This window comes from Miscanthus floridulus, chromosome 5 (genome assembly GCF_019320115.1).
Source record: "Miscanthus floridulus cultivar M001 chromosome 5, ASM1932011v1, whole genome shotgun sequence".
Taxonomy (NCBI): Eukaryota; Viridiplantae; Streptophyta; class Magnoliopsida; order Poales; family Poaceae; genus Miscanthus; species Miscanthus floridulus.
This window is the reverse complement of record NC_089584.1, coordinates 117,674,200-117,698,371: the sequence shown is the minus strand read 5'-3', so window position 1 is coordinate 117,698,371 and position 24,172 is coordinate 117,674,200. Positions and strand designations below refer to the sequence as shown.

The 24,172-nt window shown below is 40.8% G+C and overlaps 2 protein-coding genes across 4 annotated transcripts; both read right to left on the bottom strand.

Annotated features, from left to right (window-relative positions):
* Window positions 1–9,802: 9,802 nt before the first annotated feature.
* Window positions 9,803–23,627, bottom strand: LOC136450575 (uncharacterized). Of its 2 annotated transcripts, XM_066451074.1 has the most exons (6): window positions 23,105–23,627; window positions 20,885–20,954; window positions 20,297–20,412; window positions 15,689–15,784; window positions 11,572–11,702; window positions 9,803–10,449 (listed from the first exon to the last, which is right to left on the bottom strand). In XM_066451074.1, exons 2-5 carry the CDS (start codon window positions 20,896–20,898, stop codon window positions 11,584–11,586), a joined length of 345 nt encoding a protein of 114 aa, XP_066307171.1. In that variant the 5' UTR covers window positions 20,899–20,954; window positions 23,105–23,627; the 3' UTR covers window positions 9,803–10,449; window positions 11,572–11,583. The 2 variants fall into 2 exon arrangements, 1 of the variants encoding a protein (XP_066307171.1); XR_010758382.1 differs by lacking the exons at window positions 11,572–11,702; window positions 15,689–15,784; window positions 20,297–20,412; window positions 20,885–20,954; window positions 23,105–23,627 and adding an exon at window positions 13,612–13,692.
* Window positions 16,224–18,064, bottom strand: LOC136453232 (uncharacterized). 2 transcript variants are annotated; one of them, XM_066453822.1, is made up of 3 exons: window positions 17,069–18,064; window positions 16,873–16,991; window positions 16,224–16,770 (listed from the first exon to the last, which is right to left on the bottom strand). In XM_066453822.1, the coding sequence occupies exons 1-2, from the start codon at window positions 18,009–18,011 to the stop codon at window positions 16,888–16,890; spliced, it is 1,047 nt and encodes a 348-aa protein (XP_066309919.1). In that variant the 5' UTR covers window positions 18,012–18,064; the 3' UTR covers window positions 16,224–16,770; window positions 16,873–16,887. The 2 variants fall into 2 exon arrangements, with proteins under 2 accessions (XP_066309919.1, XP_066309918.1); XM_066453821.1 differs by having other exon boundaries at window positions 16,224–16,991.
* Window positions 23,628–24,172: the final 545 nt, after the last annotated feature.

Here is a 24,172-nt window from a genome sequence, read left to right as displayed (position 1 = left end):
TCTTTTTGTGGAAGTTCTTCTTCTTGCCATCTCTCTTCTTGTATGGCTTGTTCCTTTTCTTCTCATCTTCTTCTTCATTGCTTAAGTCATCTTTCTTGCCCTTGTACTTGTTCTTGTACTTATCTTTCTTGGGCTTTGTGCATTGGTGTGCTAGATGACCAAGTTCTCCATAATTGTAGCAATCCATCTTCGAGATTGGCTTCCTTCTAGAGCTTGTGAAGAACTTCTTCTTCTTACCATCGAACTTGATGCCATTCTTGTTGAGCTTCTTTAACATCTTGGCGGTTCTTTTCACCATGAGAGCAAGGCTTTCATCATCAATTTCATCATCACTTGAGCTCTCATACTCAAGCCTTGCTTTGCCCTTCTCTTGACTAGCTTTGAAAGCTAAATCTTTTTCTTTCTTCTTTGTAGAGGATGAGCCATCTTATGGCGTGATGTGCATATACATCTCATAAGCATTGATCTTTCCTAAGATTTGTGTCGGTGTAGCGGTGGAAAGATCACCTTGATGAAGTACGGTCATAATATGCCCATATTTGTCAATGGGGAGCACACTCAAAATCTTTCTTACAACGTTGGATGGTTGCATTTGAGTGAGTCCAAGCCTATTGACTTCCTCTACAAGAACATTCAAACATGAGTACATCTTATTAGCATATTCTTTAGGAACCATCTCAAAAGAGTTAAGCTTTTTCATGACAAGATGATAGCGTTCCTCACGCTCACTCTTTGTTCCCTTATGGAGCGCACAAATGTTCGACCATAGTGCATGGGCATCTCTGTGGTTCCTCACCTGATTGAACACATCTTTGCAAAGGCCTCTAAAGATGGTGTTTTGAGCCTTTGCATTCCATTTCTCGTAATTCACCTCATCGCCTTGTAGGTTAGTAGCATCCTGAGGTTTTGGAAAGCCTTGTGAGGTGGCTCTAAGTATTCCAACATCTAGAGCTTCTAAGTATGCCTCCATGCGAATTTTCCAATATGAAAAATCATCCCCGAAGGATGTCCATCCCCGTGAGACATCTTTCTCTAGGTGGTTAAGCCTAAATACGTGAGCACGAGGCTCCGATACCAATTGAAAGGATCAAGATGCCCAAGAGGGGGGGTGAATTGGGCTAATTCTAAATTTCTTTGCAATAATTAAATCCTATTGTTAGCCCAATTAACCCCTTGTGCCTAGAAAGTGTTTCTAATGTTCTACCGCATAAAAAGTCTTGCAACCTAAGTTCCAATCCTACTTTAGCATGACAATTCTATGAATGTAAAGACAAGTATTGAATTGCTCAAAGTAAATACTCAAAGTAAACGCTCAAAGTAAAGAGAGAAGGAGGAACGCGGTGATGTTTTGCCGAGATATCAGAGAGTCGCCACTCCCCACTAGTCCTCGTTGGAGCACCCGTGCAAGGGTGTAGCTCCCCCTTGATCCGCACAAGGATCAAGTGCTCTCTATGGGTTGATTCTTCGACACTCCATCGTGGTGAATCACCCATGATCGCTCACAACTTGAGTTGGGTCATCCACAAGCTCCGTCGGATGATCACCAAGCTCCTAATCACCACCAAGCCATCTAGGTGATGGCAATCACCAAGAGTAACAAGCACGGACTCTCATTTGACCACAACAAGCCTAATGAGAAGGGTGGGTGCACACTTTACTACTCTTGATCTCACTAATGAGGGCTCTCTTTAGGATTCATAAATCTCAATCACCTCACTAGGACCTTGCTCTTCTTGGCACTCTCAAAGGTGTTTCTTAGCTATTGAAATGAGCAAAAGTACCCCCACACATGAATAGAGGAAGTATTTATAACATGGGCTGAAAAACAAACCGTTATGTGCCTCTGCGGGATGACCGGACGCTCCGGTCATGTTGACCGGACGCGCCGGTCAGTTCACCCCGAACTCTAGTGTTTAAAGTGTGACCGGACGCGTCCAGTCGTGATTTTCTCTCTCTGGAACCTTACTGAAGTCGACCGGACGCTGGCCCTCAGCGTCCGATCACTTGACCTCTCAGCGTCCGATCACTTCCAGAAGACTTCACCTTGATCAAATGAACTGACCGGACTGTGCGCCAGCGTCCGGTCACACCGAAGCCAGTGTCTGGTCAGTATTTGACCCTCCATTCACTTCCCACTTTCGAACGTACGTGAATAAAGTTTTCTCCAATGGATCTAAGGGCTTTTCAGGAGCTATCTAGTGCTAGGTTTAGCAAGTGTGCACCACACCTAACCCACTAGACTTACCTAGGTCAAGCTACCCGTCCATACCCCCCTTAATAGTATGGCCAAAGGAAAAACAAAGTCCTAAACTACTCTAAGTGTCTCTTCAACACCAAACGACACTTAGAACTAGTCCATCCTTAACCTTGTCGTCCATCCTTTGAAAACTGAAATGATTCCCATCGTAGGGCCATGACCACCACGATAGCCCAATCGATCTCCATTACCATGACCTAACTTAATTGCCTCTACAAAACACACGTTAGTCATAGTAATCATGTATTGTCATTAATCACCGAAACCCAACTAGGGGCCTAGATGCTTTCACATATTAAGCATATTGAATTAATTAAATAGCTCCTAAAAATACTATGACATTATGTGAACAAGATATACTGGCAGATAGAGCATGATTTTAGGAACCTAATAAAATTAGTTTCACAATCTTTGGTCAACTACACAAATTTATTTTGAATTTACAAGTTTGCCTTAGAAACTAAATTAGAAAATGCTTAGAAAAGGAAAAGGACCGGCGGCAACCAATTCGGCCCGGCAACCCAGTGGCCCAGCGCGGGGTGCGACCCACGAACGAGACGGCCCACGGTGGGGAGCCCACGCGCTGGCACTTTAGCAAAAGAGCCATCGGACTTTTCCCGAACCATGACTAAGTCCGAATACTATTTCTTCCTTTCTCTAGCGAATTCACTTAACCCCCTGGATTTTTTCAAATTTCCCCACGCTCACCCCGGCCACCCCGTGCACGGCGGCGCGGCGAGCGGCGACACTGGGCGTCCACGCCAGCCACCAGGGGCCTGCGCGGACCAATTTAGCGGGTCGATCACCATCTACGGCTAAACGTGCCAAGATGGGTGGCGATTAGGGGCTCGGAGGCACACTAGTGCGAGCTGCAGTGGCGAGCGACTATCCGTAGCGGCGACGCGATCATTCCGACGAGAGAGGAGGACAGAGGGGGAGGAAAAGTGGTGCCCGAGCACCAGTGACATACCACGAGTACAGCCAACACATCCATGAAGTGGGAGAGACCCCGTGTGGTGCTGGCCACGTACGACCGAGCGGGACGGTGGCGCTTCATGATGGACACCGATGCGTCACCACATGGTCGACGAGTATCCTGGCCAAAATAGCGAGAGTACCAGATGAAGGGAGTCAAGGCAAGCTCAGGGTTATGAGCAATCGAACTGCTACCACTCCTACATGCCTTACCTCTCAACCTACCGATTCGACGGCGCTCATGACCGGCGACGAGCAAAAGGCCAAATTGTCGGTCGGTAGGGCATGACCAAGCTTGAGGGGGAAGAGACGGCTAGCCTACTTCCTAAGCTACCCGCTAGGGCGAGAAATTAAACGGCGAAGCCGCTGTGCTAGGAAGAAAGGAGGAGCGGTGGCTTAGCACACCGCACGGTCATGGAGAGGGCACACGAGCGAACCCGAGCAAGTTAAGATGGGTGGCTCCGCTCGATGATGGCAGCAGTACGAGCCTGTGCGTATGGACGACGAGACCCCAAGGCTTGTCACGAAGCGCTCGGAATGGCGTGGCCAGACCCGAGCAGGGCTCCCCAGCGTCGGCTAGCGAGGGCAAGTGAGGCATCCCATCGCCGCTGTGACCGGGGTCGTCGACCTAGACACGGTGGGCAGCGACACATGCTCAGAGACTCGACGCGGTAGGTAAAATGAAGGGCGAGGCGAGCGCCACGACGGCAAGGTGACGACAGCCGCAGCTCTGTCTTGACCCCGCGCGTGGCTCGACGGTTGGATGTTGGCGCGCGCACACCACGGTAGTGGGACCAGACCGTAGCCAGCCGGGTCGGCCAACGCAAGGCCAGGGCACAGCACGGCATCGACCTAGCGCACGAGCTGGCATGCGACCGCTGCCCGATCACGACGTGAGCCCGGCGCCAACAGCGTTGTGCCCGCGGTGACCGTGAACTCAGACCGAGCAACTGCTATTGGTGACATGCACGCATTTTAAAGCGAAGCGAAAGCTACTAACGATCATAATTGAGGCCCAATTAATTCCCCTATCCTAAAGTCAACATTACCAGTGACCTAGCAAAGCCATCGCCATGGCCAGAGAGCAACCAAAGAGGGGGATAGAAGGATGCCAACATGAGCTCATCGCGCTGAACGTCAGTTCACGATCGAAGCCCGAAACAAAACCGATAGCGCGTTCTAGTGAAGTTAGGGCAATTTTTGCGATGCCACGCCAACTCTAACTCATCCGTGAACTACACTATGCTAAAGTACTCACTTAGAGGCAACCAACAATACGAAAACATGAAGCTAGTGTTTAAGCATTTTAGTTAGAACTTAAACGCCAAAATGATATTGTCTACTCCCCTTTTAGACTTAGAAAGGGCAAGAGTCTGGTTTGAACTCATCAACCATGAACATTTTTGCCATAATTTTTAAAAGGCTTAAACCTTGTTAACTGCAACCCAGAAATACTCCATGCGAAAGTCCGTACTTTATACTATGTTGTAGGAACAAAATATTTAAACACTATTTAATTAGTTTGCTCAATATAGTTCGCCAAAAATAGCACTTAAATCACAAGTTCAACTTCCTCCCGATTCAACGGAAAGATCTAATTTTAATTTTAGATTTGATTTTTGAGCTATCAAAAATACTATTGAACAACATTTATTCACCAAAATAAAATTTGTATTTTTATCTACTAAACTTGTACTTCAATTTTCATTTAAATACTAAATACAAGCTATATTTTGTTTTTGCGTATAAAAATTGTTTTTCACGCCAACCGATTAAACCCCTTACTTCGTTCTCCCTGTTAGGATTTCTATTAACATTTTACACAATAAGTAAATTAACCTACGATATTGATTGGATTTCTTCTAACCACAAAAATGAGTCACATAAGTTTTGTTTATCATTTCATGTGTGTGTTAAATTTTTAACACCCGAAAACCTGCTCTGCAAAGTTCTCTTAGACTTAATCTCGGTGCTAAGCTAGCTCAGAACTAACCTGCTTAGAGGTTCGAAAGACAACGATGGTGACTTTGGGCTCTGTATGGCACGGTCGTACAGAACTAAAGAGTGATGATCCATGTAGTGGAGCAGCTAAGTGCTCGAAAACAAATGAGAGAAGATGGGGCATTTGATAAAATTTCAGGTTTTTTTGTTGATCCTGGCAACCACAAAGACACCATCACCAACCCTTAAATGAGGAGACCTGAAAAGCAGGTCTTGTGGTTGAATCGGGGGCAGCAGATCCAACAGGAGACCCACTGAAAAAGCATCACTAGAACCTGCAGAATCAACAGGCAATAAAAATGAGTCTAAGCCCAGTGAAAAATGTGTTGAGCTAAGGCAGTAGGGAACAGCAAGCCAAACGAAAGATCAAATGGGACCAGGGAATAATATATCTAGAAATGCATATCCCAGGAAGAGAAGAGCATGCAAAAGAAATGGATCACAACATCCAATGCAGAGGAATCGGGGCAGAGGAAAATCCAAACATGGGAAAACGCAAGAGGAAAAGAGCAGAGCAGTAAGCTAGCAGAGGATTAACGGAGAGGAAAGCACCATGGATGCGCGGCGTGGAAGTGAACCCCCAGGAACAGAGCGGAAGGAACAGGCGCCGAAGACGGCGGACGCAGGCACCGCAGCGGCGGCGGCGCGTGCGAGGCTAAAGGCCCAACCGTCTAGGAACGACGACACCGAGGGTGGAGCCGTAATGAATGCACCATGGGCCAAGTCGAATAGGAGAACTTAAGTGGAGCCCAATTGCTGCGCAGGAAGGCAATCCACGCAGGCACACGGAGGGCACTTGCGGAGCAGGCACGCGTCGAAGCAGCAGTGGCACGCGGCGCAAGTATAATATAAGCTCGGTTTAGTTTTGTTCGGTAAAACGAAAATCACGCACAGGAGAGCAGGGAATCCATACGGCATAAGGATGTACATATTTCTAAGGTGATTACGTTTCACTTAAATTACATTGCCTTATTTGGCAAAGCAATCTCAACATTGATAGTTTATACATCCGACGACATCCATGCTATAGCCTCTCTTCTGAATTATAAGCCGTTCTAACTTTTTTTTAATGCATAGCTTTTACTACACACTTAGATATACATTATATCTAGATATATAGTAAAAACTATGTACCTAAAAAAGCCAAAACAAATTATAATTAGGAATAGAGAGAGTAGTTTATACATTTCCATCACCAGGGTGGAGCTTGAGGTTTAAACTCTTCATCACCATCCCTCTACATTGACTTGGAACATCTTCACAAGACGGGTTATTGGTGCCATAGCACAATAGGATAGGGGCTCAACCAAGGGATCGGGCGGTGCACTAGGATGAAGTTAAGGGCAACAGCTCAACTGAGGTGATATGGCTTGAGTTGGTGGTCATGACTAGCAGTATTTTGGTTTCTAATAGTCGGGGGAACTCTAGCAATGATTTGCCATGACACATGCAGACGGTTCAGCTTGGCTACGGGTCATGCAGAGGAGGACATATGGAGGGGAAGGTTTTTCTCCGTTGACAAAACTCTCACATTGTTGTCTATGCCAAGGGGAGGGCTAAATAACAAGGAAATTTACTACCATCGGGCCATGTGCGAAATTGCCATAGTGTCCTATAGTCCCATGTCTCACAGTGGCGTAGTTAGGATTTGTAGGTAGTGCGGTCCAATGTTACATGCTTTTTTATAAATTAGTTTCAGTAGATACACTATAAAATATATTTTTATAGTACACTCATTTAGTGACATAAACATTTATACTTTTTTTCCTATAAATCCGATATAAAAAACGTTTTAATACGACTCTATGGATTGTTTAGGACCTATTTGTTAGCTTTTACTAGCCATAAGCTAAAAATAAATATCCTAGCCGTTGAGTGGATTTTTGAAAAGTTGGCTTCTGAAAAATGAATTAAAAGATGAAAACATATCGGGAGGAGTTTTTTGACTTTTAGTGTGCTATAAGAAGCTAAAAATCTATTAAAAAGCCAATAGCAAAAGGCAACAACCAGAAGTCAGAAGCTAGCTTTTGAGCTAAAAATCCAAAATCTATAGCTCAAGCAAACGTGCCTTTATTCAATAACGGAGAGAAACACGCCTTCATTCAGTAACGGAGAGAAACATGCCTTCATCGGGGAAGGAGAGAGAGAGTAGTAGAGAAAGGTACAGGATGTTTGGTTTGAGAAATGAGTTAGTCCATCAATTTTTCACTCATCACTTTGTTTGTTGCGAAATGAAATTGGTTGATTTATTATCGCTTATTGTTCATAAGCTAATAATTAATATCACTACGAGAAATATAGTCATTTTATCAAATTTAAAGAATAGACCTATGATGCATCATCTGATCTAGAATAGGACGATTTCTCGAACCAAATGTCATATGTAGGTGCACCCACTCTCAAGTCTGCCTACTTATTCGCATTAATTTAAAGATAAAATAAGAGCAGATCTGATGGCACGCTTGCTTGCCTTAAATCAGTTGCCCACTAAGGCTTGTTTTGTACTAGTGAAAGGCGCGCGCCATTGCGCGCGTTCGTAGGAATAGGTAAGTTCACAGTCGAAAATATATATTGAAACATTCGATGTACAACCGAGTTAACAGTCAAGTAGACAGGTATGTAGTCGGTAACATTACACAGCCAAATATAGATTAAGAACAGCTGTAGTCTGTACATAGAGTAAATAGTTTGTGAACCTATCTGAAATTTTAACAACTGATAAAACTCAATGTAAGCCCTGATGCTAACATGCAGGTATTTGATATGGAGAAAAAAAAATTGGTTAATCTGCACTTTCATTTGATCCTCCTGGTATCAGTTGGGAAACAATGAATCATACGATCCGATCCTTTGATGGACTCCTTTCGGGAAGTATGCACATGGAACACATCCTCTGTCATGCCAGATTATCTTTCTCAGAACCTAGTTAAGGCTATTGGAACCCATGTACCTAATGATCTGCTATTAAAATCGAGTGCACTCAAATCAAGACATCTCAAAAATAACCTTCCGATCAATTGTGTGCATGTATGCTTGCAAGAGAAGGTTGAGCGAAATTGGAATTTGGATAGAAATAAACGGAGGAAGGCAAATTGAGGGGTACCTGTTACTCATAATGTTCAGGAATGATGGTTGCCTTGTCCAGGAGGGATTTACATATGATTCATGAACTACACTTGACCCCAGCCAGATCTGAACACCTAGCAATGGGAGAAGCCTGTAGTGACTCCTTCAGTAAAAACCTAGATTGTCAGTGGCAACACAGAAAGGAAAATGGACGCCAACCTCTTAGAGAATCTACTGGAAAGGGAACTTTCACTCTTCTCACACTTTTCATGATCAGACACCGCTGGTTCAATGGCACGATTCTTGTCCGCAGATAAAGATGTTGAACTTGGTTGGCTTGGGTACATTTTATCCAACGATATAGGATTCTTTCTTTGCAGCATGCCCTTGGCTTTTGTGTTTATTCAAAAATAACTGCATTCATAATTCCCTCATAATAGTTTGAAGAGAAAGATGCGTACATATTAAGAAGTCACAAAAAAGGGGAGAAAGGAAGAAAAAAAGCGTCATACCTGGCCATAATTATTACTGGACATAGCTTGGAACAGTATGTGGGCAATTATTACTGGAAGCAACTTGGAACGCTATCTGTTGTCCACGTATTCTGCCAGCTCATCTTCCAGACCTAGAAACAAATGACACATAACAAATGAATCACAGTTTGTATCAGTGGAAAACAGTTACAGATTCTACGACTGTTTTATTCTAATTGATATTCGACACGGATAGCACACATTTCCCAATATAAACCCACTAACCCATGACATTTGCCTAAAGTCTTCCAATGCACCTTTTGGCACTGTCAAACATGCAAGGTTAAGAACGGTAATGATAGCAAGAGTGGAAAAAAAACCTAGAACATGGTATGTCATTATTTTCTTTGGTCTCTAAATGAACATCAATGACATGGAGAACAATATAGTGATTGACCCACATCTGGTGACAACTAAAATCGATTTTTTAGAGTTGGGCTATGTTACGACATCCACATTTCATGTAACATATGAGGGGCATGAAGGCACTGTACCTTGGAAACTACCACACTATGCCTAAGCTCAGTGCAAATTTGGTGGGGCATACGTATGGGCTGCTGTTTCCAATTCAAAACATGAGCAAAGAAGTAACATTAGCTGAACGCATATGAATAAGATAAATATCGATGACATGAATATAGCAGGATCTATCTGGTCCGAAAAAGCATGGATGTCTATAGCAGTACGTACCTGGTCCAAAAAAGCAAGGGACAAAAGCAAAGAATGTGACATTAGCTGAAGACATCTGAGGGGAGTAAAAATTTCACAGCATTGATCTCAGCAAGCAGCAGGCGTAAATAGATGGGAAAATAGAAAAGGTCGACATAAATGAGAGGAAGCCTAAATGACCTACAAGGTAGCAACAGACGACATGCATATGAAGGAATCCAACATGGAGTGGAGACACAAATACAGTTAATAATGCAAGTACGCAACAAAATGAAGAAATATCGACCTGTGCAGGAAGGAAGCAAAAAATATTCAGGAAAAAATATAAGCAGTATGAGTACAAATTAACCATAGATTGGAGACACTAAAAATAGAGCATGATCAGCAGGCTAAATCATTTTGTGAAACCTGGTTGGTGGTTGACTGAAAGAATTCAAAGGAGAATACGTAGCATATTTTTTTAGTCTGATAGCTTGCATGGAAGTCTCTAAATAACCAATTTCATATTTGAGCCACGATCTAAAATAAAGGGAACTAATTAAAAAAAATAGATGTGAAGCATGTATTCTACCTTCGCAGGCTTACACCTTGAGGCCAAGTGATCCAAGCGATCCAGGCAATGATGATTCACTTCTTTAGCATTTGAATAGAATTAGAGTTTTCGTAGTCTTTGACAGGGAAAATGAAAGCACGTTCTCAAGTGATATATTGTGCACTCACAGATTGCATAAATCTGTTAGTTTGTGATAGAGCGCAGGTCTAAGCATTGGGGTAATAATCATGTTAGACTCCAACAGGTGATAATATTTTTTATCATAACCTGCTGATGCAATGCAACTTATACGCAACAATCTTATGTGATGACCATAAAGGAAATTACCTATCAGCTGGAAAAATTGTCTGAACAGAGATCCTTTCCAAGCATTACATATAGCTTCTTCTGAGTTTCTGTACATAATATAAACAAATATGCAAAGGATAATAATCATATTAGAGTACAGTAACTTTTAGTTGGTAGAAGTCTTCGTATGGATTAATTGCTGAAATTACATTCTCACTAATACCAACATTTAAGAATAAGAAAAATAACAGAGAACTTGCAAATGTCTCTTAACAATCAGATGCCACCAATAATGAAAATTAACTATTGACAAAAATACACCATGAATAATTCCTATTCATATGAACTGATCGAGTTTTATTCTCTGCATCAAATTCTGACTCCCCTAGAGAAGAAGACCGGAGATAATGAGACTGTACCAGGAGAAGCTAGAATAGCTCATTGCAAAAATATGCTGCGTGCCCATCAGATATGTTAAAAATGTAACTATTTTTAGCAAACAATAGACATGGTTATGGTAAATAACATAATGAGAGTGAAGGAAAATAAATAGAGGGAAAATATAAAAGTGCACAAAAATGTCAGCTATTTGTTCTTTTCAAGGCATTATATCATTGAGTATTCTGAATTGGTGCTTTGGATGTATGGAATTGAGGTTTGACAATATAGATCATGTTGGATGTATGCGGTAATTTTTGTCCAGAGCTAATTTGGAAGAACACTAAAATTGGATGTTTGGAACCATTTATTGGCCCTGGGTCCATTTTTATGTGCTACATTGTTGTATTTGTAAGCTTTCTTTCTACAAATACTGAAACAAATAGGGAAAAAGTTCATCAAAATCCATATATCTCTTCTCTAGGGATACTCTTCACCAACTTCAAGTAATCAAAACGAAATTTGAGTAAACAACTTGCAGAAAACACTGCATTTCTTTGAATTTTGAACCTTTCCAAACACCAAACGCCAAAAACAATCAGAAGGGGAAGGTACCAATGTTAATTGGCAGATCCTAAACTAAAGTACATATTTTTCTGTTAAAAGTGTCAACCAGAGTATATTACCAAATGCTAATTGGTAGATCCTAAACTATCTTACCTTTCAAATTAACACACGATATCCTAAGCACCGGCGAATCTTGGAAAAACATAGCACTTAGTATAGGGAAAAAATAATTTTCAAAGAATATTATAGATCAATATAATCAAATCAAGTTTAGAACGATCTACCGCCAGCTGCCTCTAGATAGACATCTCTCTAGCACCATGAAGCACTGCATTATGGAATTTGGCCTTGAGATCTACCAGGCATGCTGTAAAAACCTGAGCTCTGTACAGTAAGCATCTTAGATGGTGGGCACCTGGAGTGTGTCAATAGGAAACCAAGGATTTGAATCATTCTAAGGAAAAAGGAGACAAGCATAAACAAAATGGAGGCTAAAATGGAGGTAATTTTCATAAGGCTTGCAGTGTTTTTAGTTAGAACCAGAGTCCTATATAAACAATTATGCATCAGTGGCTAAACTGCTAAAGTGATATAGTATAGACCATGTATTGCAACAAAACTAATCTCTATTTATGTCCTGGTGTGCCATGTAAGACGGGATACAATTTTTACGACCACTGAAAGGTACATGTAACAAATCAGATTTAGTAGGACATATTTTCTATATTAAAAAAGCAGTGGATATATTTTCTGGTGTATGAATGTAAAATGGAACTTTGGATGCATACTGAGATGTAAAAAACAAAGAAATGTAGAATTAGTATCCTGGAGTTGTCAGCGACCATGGTATTTCATAGTAAATAAATTACCATTATTATTGATAGGCTGACTCTAATAAACTATCACAAATGATGATTTCTCTTAATCGTAATTTACACACTTTGCAAATCTACACATCTTTAGCCATTGTCTACAGCTATGCTGTACAACAATCAAGGGAGAGCCTTGCTTGACCTACAGACAACTGCTGAATATGCAAACAAAAAACACAAGGAGATGATATACAATCAAATTTTCCATAGAATTAGCGAAGACAAATTCGGTCTTACCTCCATCCTGACCAATAAGCACTTGCCTCTCTAATCTGATGGATCTACGGGCACTGAACGCCAATGTTGTTGGTCCCTTTTCAAACCGATTAATTAATTTCTTCAAAAATGTATACCTGGAGGAAATACATGTTTGTGACAATGGGTAGAGGGAAAAATGAAGGAGAAAAAGTTTTCAGGTGCAGCAGAGGTTGTGCAATGCACATGGAAGCAAGTGACCAGATTAAACCTTGGCAACCTTGGCTAGTTGACTGTACATGTATAAAACAATGAAAGTAAGAGTAAGATAGTGAGCATTATGTGTCTTAGATCTCTTTTCATTCGGGAAAATAATTGTCTCCGCCCCTAAGTCTACAAGTTCAGTTGTTAGCTGATAAAAGAAGTAGGAAATAATTATTTAGTGCATTTATCGTATAAGATCGTACAGTTGTTGGCAAAAAAAATTTTTGAGGTCAACTAAAGTTATCATAGATCCATCAGCTATGATCTTATAGACCATATAATAACCAAATAATATAAAGGCAGCTGCACTATAACAGTTCATAACAAAAAGAGGACCTAACAAGCATGTAAAAACGGGTACTAACCTGAGAAGAAGCATAGCGTGTGCACCAGGTGATGCAAGGTATTTCTAAAAAAGGTGATCAGTAAATCTAACTGCGACAAAATAGAAGAAAATAACATGCAGAGCTAATTTGGAAGAACACTAAAATTGGATGTTTGGAACTATTTATTGGCCCTGGGTCCATTTTTATGTGCTACATTGTTGTATTTGTAAGCTTTCTTTCTACAAATACTGAAACAAATAGGGAAAAAGTTCATCAAAATCCATATATCTCTTCTCTAGGGATACTCTTCACCAACTTCAAGTAATCAAAACGAAATTTGAGTAAACAACTTGCAGAAAACACTGCATTTCTTTGAATTTTGAACCTTTTCAAACACCAAACGCCAAAAACAATCAGAAGGGGAAGGTACCAATGTTAATTGGCAGATCCTAAACTAAAGTACATATTTTTCTGTTAAAAGTGTCAACCAGAGTATATTACCAAATGCTAATAGGTAGATCCTAAACTATCTTACCTTTCAAATTAACACACGATATCCTAAGCACTGGCGAATCTTAAAAAAACATAGCACTCAGTATAGGGAAAAAAATAATTTTCAAAGAATATTATAGATCAATATAATCAAATCAAGTTTAGAATGATCTACCACCAGCTGCCTCCAGATAGACATCTCTCTAGCACCATGAAGCACTGCATTATGGAATTTGGCCTTGAGATCTACCAGGCATACTGTAAAAACCTGAGCTCTATACAGTAAGCATCTTAGATGGTGGGCACCTGGAGTGTGTCAATAGGAAACCCAGGATTTGAATCATTCTAAGAAAAAAGGAGACAAGCATAAACAAAATGGAGGCTAAAATGGAGGTAATTTTCATAAGGCTTGCAGTGTTTTTAGGTAGAACCAGAGTCCTATATAAACAATTATGCATCAGTGGCTAAATTGCTAAAGTGATATAGTATAGACCATGTATTGCAACAAAACTAATCTCTATTTATATCCTGGTGTGCCATGTAAGACGGGATACAATTTTTACGACCACTGAAAGGTACATGTAACAAATCAGATTTAGTAGGACATATTTTCTATATTAAAAAAGCAGTGGATATATTTTCTGGTGTATGAATGTAAAATGGAACTTTGGATGCATACTGAGATGTAAAAAAACAAAGAAATGTAGAATTAGTATCCTGGAGTTGTCAGCGACCATGGTATTTCATAGTAAATAAATTACCATTATTATTGATAGGCTGACTCTAATAAACTATCACAAATGATGATTTCTCTTAATCGTAATTTACACACTTTGCAAATCTACACATCTTTAGCCATTGTCTACAGCTATGCTGTACAACAATCAAGGGAGAGCCTTGCTTGACCTACAGACAACTGCTGAATATGCAAACAAAAAACACAAGGAGATGATATACAATCAAATTTTCCATAGAATTAGCGAAGACAAATTCGGTCTTACCTCCATCCTGACCAATAAGCACTTGCCTCTCTAATCTGATGGATCTACGGGCACTGAACGCCAATGTTGTTGGTCCCTTTTCAAACCGATTAATTAATTTCTTCAAAAATGTATACCTGGAGGAAATACATGTTTGTGACAATGGGTAGAGGAAAAAATGAAGGAGAAAAAGTTTTCAGGTGCAGCAGAGGTTGTGCAATGCACATGGAAGCAAGCGACCAGATTAAACCTTGGCAACCTTGGCTAGTTGACTGTACAGGTATAAAACAATGAAAGTAAGAGTAAGATAGTGAGCATTATGTGTCTTAGATCTCTTTTCATTCGGGAAAATAATTGTCTCCTCCCCTAAGTCTGCAAGTTCAGTTATTAGCTGATAAAAGAAGTAGGAAATAATTATTTAGTGCATTTATCGTATAAGATCGTACAGTTGTTGGCCAAAAAAATTTTTTGAGGTCAACTGCAGTTATCATAGATCCATCAGCTATGATCTTATAGACCATATAATAACCAAATAATATAAAGGCAGCTGCACTATAACAGTTCAAAACAAAAAGAGGACCTAACAGGCATGTAAAAACGGGTACTAACCTGAGAAGAAGCATAGCGTGTGCACCAGGTGATGCAAGGTATTTCTAAAAAAGGTGATCAGTAAATCTAGCTGCGACAAAATAGTAGAAAATAACAGGCAGAGCTAATTTGGAAGAACACTAAAATTGGATGTTTGGAACTATTTATTGGCCCTGGGTCCATTTTTATGTGCTACATTGTTGTATTTGTAAGCTTTCTTTCTACAAATACTGAAACAAATAGGGAAAAAGTTCATCAAAATCCATATATCTCTTCTCTAGGGATACTCTTCACCAACTTCAAGTAATCAAAACAAAATTTGAGTAAACAACTTGCAGAAAACACTGCATTTCTTTGAATTTTGAACCTTTTCAAACACCAAACGCCAAAAACAATCAGAAGGGGAAGGTACCAATGTTAATTGGCAGATCCTAAACTAAAGTACATATTTTTCTGTTAAAAGTGTCAACCAGAGTATATTACCAAATGCTAATTGGTAGATCCTAAACTATCTTACCTTTCAAATTAACACACGATATACTAAGCACCGGCGAATCTTGGAAAAACATAGCACTCAGTATAGGGAAAAAAATAATTTTCAAAGAATATTATAGATCAATATAATCAAATCAAGTTTAGAATGATCTACCGCCAGCTGCCTCCAAATAGACATCTCTCTAGCACCATGAAGCACTGCATTATGGAATTTGGCCTTGAGATCTACCAGGCATGCTGTAAAAACCTGAGCTCTGTACAGTAAGCATCTTAGATGGTGGGCACCTGGAATGTGTCAATCAAAGTTCAGCTAGGTGCTAGGCGGAATCTAGGCGCTGACCCATTGCCTAGCGCCTAGTCAGGAGTACTCGGTCCTAGGCGCTCCTAGGCGTTTTGGCAATATAGCCATAAATTATATATATACTATGTATATAACTATATATATATGTATATAACTACTATATATGACTATATGAGTCACAGTAATAAGTAAGTAGAAAAAGAGGGCAGTAGACATATCTGATTCCTAGCTGGCTTACTCTTGCTTTCTTGCATGTTCCTAGCTCCTGCCTCCTGCAACATATTTTGACAGCTAGTAGTTAGTAAATTAGTCAATAGACAGCTAGCTTGTCATCCAAAAAAAATAGAAAACACTAAGTTGTGACTTATCTGGATGATTTCAGCAGCCTCCCATCCATGAGCACACCATATTAGCAGCTGGTAATTATAATACAAGTGGATAGGACAGTAATACAAGTGCACAACACAATTTATAAATAAAGGACAGCACAAGCACATAGTTCCCTCACTCACTGTAGTTCAATACAAGCTGCACAACACAATTTATAACTAAAGGACAGTACAATACAAGCCGCAGTTCATATTTCTTCGTCACTGTAGTTCACATCCTCATCGTCATACTCTTCTTCTTCAGACTCAAATTCTTCTCCTTCATAGAGCTCCCTCACTCTTGCACTTCTACGCAGCTCAAGCTGTTCATCTGCTCCCACTGCCTCTCCAATGACAGACCAAGGTATCTCGGTACCTTCCATCTCATCTTCCTCCCCATCTCTAAAGTCAGCTAATGCACAATCATCCCCACCCTCTTGGAGAAAACCTTGAGCTTCAGTTGTATCACTAGACTGAAGTATCTCAGTGATTTTGTTTGACTTGATCTTTTCTCTCTTACTAAGCAGCTTGGAGTTGAATTGGATATACACCAGCTTGTTGAGGCGGGTTGTAGTAAGCCTATTCCTCTTCTTAGTGTGTATCTACAATTTAAAAAGAGCATTCTCAGTTCTACAATTAAATTGTAATGCTGCTGAAAGCCTGAAACAGAAATGTTCATAATAGATAGGTAGTTAGGTACTAACCCCTTCAAACCCACTCTAATTTCTTTCACAACCAGAAGAGCTTGATGTCAAAAATAGGATCCTTGTAGCCATCTTCTGTAAAGCTGGTGTTTCATATCCATACAGTCTCCACCATGATGCTGAAATAAAAAACACCTCTATTAGTTTAGAAAACAGCAAACAACAAACAGCCATGAGCCATAGGAAGTACCTCTACCTGGGTTGTAATCAAAGTTTTCAAAATTCCTAGCAAGCTTCTTGCTAAAGGGTCCTTCTCTATTCTGAAACTTCTTTAGTTCAATGTTGGCAGCCATATGCTGCATGTCCTCATCATGATAAAAAATTTTCTCAACACAAGATATAAACCCTTCTGATATTTTGGGCTGATCAAAGATTGATGGGTCACTATAGCTATAGTGAGGATTCAGCAAATAGGCTGTCAAATGCAATGGAGAATTAAGTCTTCCATTCATCTTTTTGTCAATAACAGCTATTACATCCTTGAACCGAGCCTCAACATTTCCAAAGGCCTCTTTGATCTGTCTCTTTGCCTTTAGTAGTTCTCCATAAAGGAAACCCATGGATGGCCTCACATCCCCATCAACCAAACGGAGGACTTTGACCAATGGCTCAAAAACAGTCAATGTTAGCTTCACATCCTTCCAAAAGCTTGGACTCAATATAGTTGTTGTTGCCTCTTTTCCTTTCTTTGATTTCACATCCTTCAATGAGTCCCACCTACTATGAACCACCATCTTCCTTAACTGGTCCTTCTTCTCTTGCATGCTACTCAAATTGAGAAAGTTTGAAGCAAACCTAGTCACTCCTGGCCTCACTACCTCTTTCCCCTCTGTGAAGTATCTCAAGCACTCCAATGTCCTTGTGTGGCCATAGACAAATATGGTAAATGCCTTTGCTTGGTCAACCACTTTCTTGAACCGAGTCAAGTTGCCAATTCCTTGGAGCATAAGGTTGATTGTGTGAGCTGCACAAGAGGTCCAAAATATGTGTGGTCTCTTCTCTTCCAATAGCCTCTTTGCTCCCATGTTGTTAAAGGCATTGTCAGTCACTACTTGCACCATATTGTCTGGACCAATCTCTTCAATTGCTTTGTCCACAAGATCAAAGATGACCTCAATGGTATGTGAGACATGTGACATCTCCTTAGAGCTGATGAAGGAGGTTCCATCAGCACAATTGGTGCACAGATTCATTATGCTTCTCCTCTTCCTATTTGACCAAGCATCGGTCATAATAGAGCACCAATTTTTTATCTTCTTGGCTTCACGTTCCTGCAGCAGACTCTTGGTTCTTTCATATTCTTCTTCCAACAATCTCTCTCGAAGTGAATCTTGACATGGAGGTACAAGTCCTGGACCAAACTGACCAATTGCTTCACACATTTGCTTAAACTCATCATTGTCACATGCATTGAAAGGTATTGCTGCCAATGTTAAAAAAGCCTAATTAGTGATCAGGAATAACATCTAATGAATTAGTGATCATGTAATGTAAGTACAGAATAGTATACTAGCAATTTACCATGTGTATAGGCCCATCTTGCAATATACTTATGCACCTCATGTGTTATTTCTTTCCAAAGTTCCTTGTTCAGCTGTCGTTGCTTCAAAGAATCAGTCTTGGTAGCTTTAGGATCAATAGCACGTGTCCATTTGTCCATGGGTCCTAATTTGTGAGGCTCTAAACTTCCAACACAAGTGACTTCATCTGACTCTCCAACCCTAGATACATTAACTTCCTCTCTAAGTTCTAGCTCACGAACAGTCTTCTCCTCCCTCTTTCTTTTTGCCTCATCTAGTGCTTTCTTGCACTTCTATTTAGCCTCCATGGCCTGCACTGTTGTAGCCGTGCATTTCTTCACATTCTATCCCTCATGAGCCAAATGCTGCTTCAACCTATAAATCCCTCCCCTCATCTCCTTCTTACAAAGCTTGCACTTCACCTTGTCCTTGTTGTTAGGATCAACAAGAACACCATACTCCCATCCAACATCATCCGAATTCCTCTTCAGGAGATTCGCTGACTCACTATTTTCTCCCTCACCTAGTGCACCCTCTATTGTAGACATCCTACATTTAGACAATGGGCATTCACAGCAGGCAAAATCAGATCAACTCATCCATTCACATTCACAGAATCACAGGCATTCAAATCAGAGGAGAGAAGCAGGGGATGCATTCAAAACAGAGGACATGGAGGAGAGGAGCAGGGGAGGGGCCTGACCTTGGTGCTGCAGGTTCCAGGCGGGGCAGAGGAGGCAGGGCAGCAGCTTCCAGGCGGGGTAGAGGAGGCCGGCTGGGACAAGCCTCCAGGCAGGGTCGCGGGGAGCAGGGCGACCGGCGGGGCTGGCGGGTGGAGCTTCCCTCCGACGCGCCGTCGTAGGAGGAGAGGACGAGCGAGAGTGGCCGAGCGGCTATCTGCGACCTGGAAGGCAAGAATCGAGCGGGAGCGGACCTTTTCCCTCTTCTCCTTCCCGCACGCATCCTTTCTCGCGCCAGACGCCATAAGCGCGCGCGCTTCCGCGGCGGACAAAAATTTCGCCGTTGAGCGGGTCGTCCGCCTACGCGCCGCCTTGCGCGCCTGCGCGCCGCGGAATCGCCGCCGAGGCGCCGATTTGCGCCGCCTAGTCGCTGCTCCCGCCTAGGACTACGACTACACCCTAGTCTACGCGGAGGGCCGTCGATTAGCGCTTAATCGCGCCTAGGCGCGCCTAGGCGAGCGCCTAGCGGAACTTTGGTGTCAATAGGAAACCAAGGATTTGAATCATTCTAAGGAAAAAGGAGACAAGCATAAACAAAATGGAGGCTAAAATGGAGGTAATTTTCATAAGGCTTGCAGTGTTTTTAGTTAGAACCAGAGTCCTATATAAACAATTATGCATCAGTGGCTAAACTGCTAAAGTGATATAGTATAGACCATGTATTGTAACAAAACTAATCTCTATTTATGTCCTGTTGTGCCATGTAAGACGGGATACAATTTTTACGACCACTGAAAGGTACATGTAACAAATCAGATTTAGTAGGACATATTTTCTATATTAAAAAAGCAGTGGATATATTTTCTGGTGTATGAACGTAAAATGGAACTTTGGATGCATACTGAGATGTAAAAAAACAAAGAAATGTAGAATTAGTATCCTGGAGTTGTCAGCGACCATGGTATTTCATAGTAAATAAATTACCATTATTATTGATAGGCTGACTCTAATAAACTATCACAAATGATGATTTCTCTTAATCGTAATTTACACACTTTGCAAATCTACACATCTTTAGCCATCGTCTACAGCTATGCTGTACAACAATCAAGGGAGAGCCTTGCTTGACCTACAGACAACTGCTGAATATGCAAACAAAAAACACAAGGAGATGATATACAATCAAATTTTTCGTAGAATTAGCGAAGACAAATTCGGTCTTACCTCCAACCTGACCAATAAGCACTTGCCTCTCTAATCTGATGGATCTACAGGCACTGAACGCCAATGTTGCTGGTCCCTTTTCAAACCGATTAATTAATTTCTTCAAAAATGTATACCTGGAGGAAATACATGTTTGTGACAATGGGTAGAGGAAAAAATGAAGGAGAAAAAGTTTTCAGGTGCAGCAGAGGTTGTGCAATGCACATGGAAGCAAGCGACCAGATTAAACCTTGGCAACCTTGGCTAGTTGACTGTACAGGTATAAAACAATGAAAGTAAGAGTAAGATAGTGAGCATTATGTGTCTTAGATCTCTTTTCATTCGGGAAAATAATTGTCTCCTCCCCTAAGTCTGCAAGTTCAGTTATTAGCTGATAAAAGAAGTAGGAAATAATTATTTAGTGTATTTATCGTATAAGATCGTACAGTTGTTGGCAAAAAATTTTTTTTGAGGTCAACTGCAGTTATCATAGATCCATCAGCTATGATCTTATAGACCATATAATAACCAAATAATATAAAGGCAGCTGCACTATAACAGTTCAAAACAAAAAGAGGACCTAACAGGCATGTAAAAACGGGTACTAACCTGAGAAGAAGCATAGCGTGTGCACCAGGTGATGCAAGGTATTTCTAAAAAAGGTGATCAGTAAATCTAGCTGCGACAAAATAGTAGAAAATAACAGGCAGAGCTAATTTGGAAGAACACTAAAATTGGATGTTTGGAACTATTTATTGGCCCTGGGTCCATTTTTATGTGCTACATTGTTGTATTTGTAAGCTTTCTTTCTACAAATACTGAAACAAATAGGGAAAAAGTTCATCAAAATCCATATATCTCTTCTCTAGGGATACTCTTCACCAACTTCAAGTAATCAAAACGAAATTTGAGTAAACAACTTGCAGAAAACACTGCATTTCTTTGAATTTTGAACCTTTCCAAACACCAAACGCCAAAAACAATCAGAAGGGGAAGGTACCAATGTTAATTGGCAGATCCTAAACTAAAGTACATATTTTTCTGTTAAAAGTGTCAACCAGAGTATATTACCAAATGCTAATTGGTAGATCCTAAACTATCTTACCTTTCAAATTAACACACGATATCCTAAGCACCGGCGAATCTTGGAAAAACATAGCACTTAGTATAGGGAAAAAATAATTTTCAAAGAATATTATAGATCAATATAATCAAATCAAGTTTAGAACGATCTACCGCCAGCTGCCTCTAGATAGACATCTCTCTAGCACCATGAAGCACTGCATTATGGAATTTGGCCTTGAGATCTACCAGGCATGCTGTAAAAACCTGAGCTCTGTACAGTAAGCATCTTAGATGGTGGGCACCTGGAGTGTGTCAATAGGAAACCAAGGATTTGAATCATTCTAAGGAAAAAGGAGACAAGCATAAACAAAATGGAGGCTAAAATGGAGGTAATTTTCATAAGGCTTGCAGTGTTTTTAGTTAGAACCAGAGTCCTATATAAACAATTATGCATCAGTGGCTAAACTGCTAAAGTGATATAGTATAGACCATGTATTGCAACAAAACTAATCTCTATTTATATCCTGGTGTGCCATGTAAGACGGGATACAATTTTTACGACCACTGAAAGGTACATGTAACAAATCAGATTTAGTAGGACATATTTTCTATATTAAAAAAGCAGTGGATATATTTTCTGGTGTATGAATGTAAAATGGAACTTTGGATGCATACTGAGATGTAAAAAAACAAAGAAATGTAGAATTAGTATCCTGGAGTTGTCAGCGACCATGGTATTTCATAGTAAATAAATTACCATTATTATTGATAGGCTGACTCTAATAAACTATCACAAATGATGATTTCTCTTAATCGTAATTTACACACTTTGCAAATCTACACATCTTTAGCCATTGTCTACAGCTATGCTGTACAACAATCAAGGGAGAGCCTTGCTTGACCTACAGACAACTGCTGAATATGCAAACAAAAAACACAAGGAGATGATATACAATCAAATTTTCCATAGAATTAGCGAAGACAAATTCGGTCTTACCTCCATCCTGACCAATAAGCACTTGCCTCTCTAATCTGATGGATCTACGGGCACTGAACGCCAATGTTGTTGGTCCCTTTTCAAACCGATTAATTAATTTCTTCAAAAATGTATACCTGGAGGAAATACATGTTTGTGACAATGGGTAGAGGGAAAAATGAAGGAGAAAAAGTTTTCAGGTGCAGCAGAGGTTGTGCAATGCACATGGAAGCAAGTGACCAGATTAAACCTTGGCAACCTTGGCTAGTTGACTGTACATGTATAAAACAATGAAAGTAAGAGTAAGATAGTGAGCATTATGTGTCTTAGATCTCTTTTCATTCGGGAAAATAATTGTCTCCGCCCCTAAGTCTGCAAGTTCAGTTGTTAGCTGCTAAAAGAAGTAGAAAATAATTATTTAGTGCAGTTATCGTATAAGATCGTACAGTTGTTGGCAAAAAAATTTTTTGAGGTCAACTGCAGTTATCATAGATCCATCGGCTATGATCTTATAGACCATATAATAACCAAATAATATAAAGGCAGCTGCACTATAACAGTTCAAAACAAAAGGAGCACCTAACAGTCATGCAAAAACGGGTACTAACCTGAGAAGAAGCATAGCGTGTGCACCAGGTGATGCAAGGTATTTATAAAAAAGGTGATCAGTAAATCTAGCTGCGACAAAATAGAAGAAAATAACAGGCATTAGCAAATCTTTGTAGCAGAAAAGGGAATGACAGAATTCAGTAAACGAAAGCACGGATCTGAAGAGCAGGCATTAGGACCTGGTTGCCGCCGCTACTATCGTCGGCGACCTGTAGCACATGCAGCTAGGGGTTCGTGTAGCACATGAAAAGGCTAGAGCAGAGGAAGGAGGCAGCTCAGGGACAGCCAAGGCAGTGGCCACCGGCTGGGCCGGTCGCGCCGCGCCGTGGCCGGAGACGACCACCACAGGGGCGCACGCGCGGCACCGCGGTGCAGCCCGGGAGCGCCTCGCACCCCCAGTGCCTTGTCCCGTGAGCCTGCGGCGCTGGGCCACCTGGCACGCCACGATGCGAGGGGAGAGGAGGAGGAGGACCGCAGCCGCCGCGTCCGCACCGGTGGTCGCCGTGTCCGGATCGAGAGGGAGAGGGAGAGAGCGCTGGGGAGAGAGAGGGCGACGGGGAGAGAGAGGAGAGCGACGGGAAGAGACGAGATTTTTCCAGATGGGTTGAGAAGGAGAAGTTGAAGCTGGAGTATATATTTGATTGAGTGGATTTGGATGGGAAGCCAGAGCAGGTAAAGAGAAGCTAAGTAAAAGCCAGCTAAGGTAAGGAGAAGCAGGAGGAGCAGCTTCGCACGAAAGCAGGTTCAACGATTTTAGGCCACAGGATGGGAAATCGGACGGCCACAAAATTTTGGGACGACGTGGACGGTGGTTCCTTTGGAGGAGCAGGCCCCGCTTATATATATATATATATATATATATATATATATATATATATATATATATATATATATATATATATATATATATATATATATATATATATATATATATATAGGTAAAAGGTAATAGCTTCACCATTGATGCTAAAACTATTAAAAAAACATTTGGTAAAACAAGTTTACCGGGAAGATAGCAAAGAGAAAGCTAGAAAAACTACTTTTCACCTAACTTTATCTGAAAAACTATGCATGTAAGGGAAGCTGAAAAAACAACTTATGTCAGTCTCAATAGAGGTTTCACATCCTAGTTTCCAACGCATCTATATTTTGGAAACAGTGATGAAACTCTCTCTACTCTTATGAAATTTTTATTATCTCTCTTCATCAATATAGTGTCACATCAGCATATTTAATGTCCATGAAAC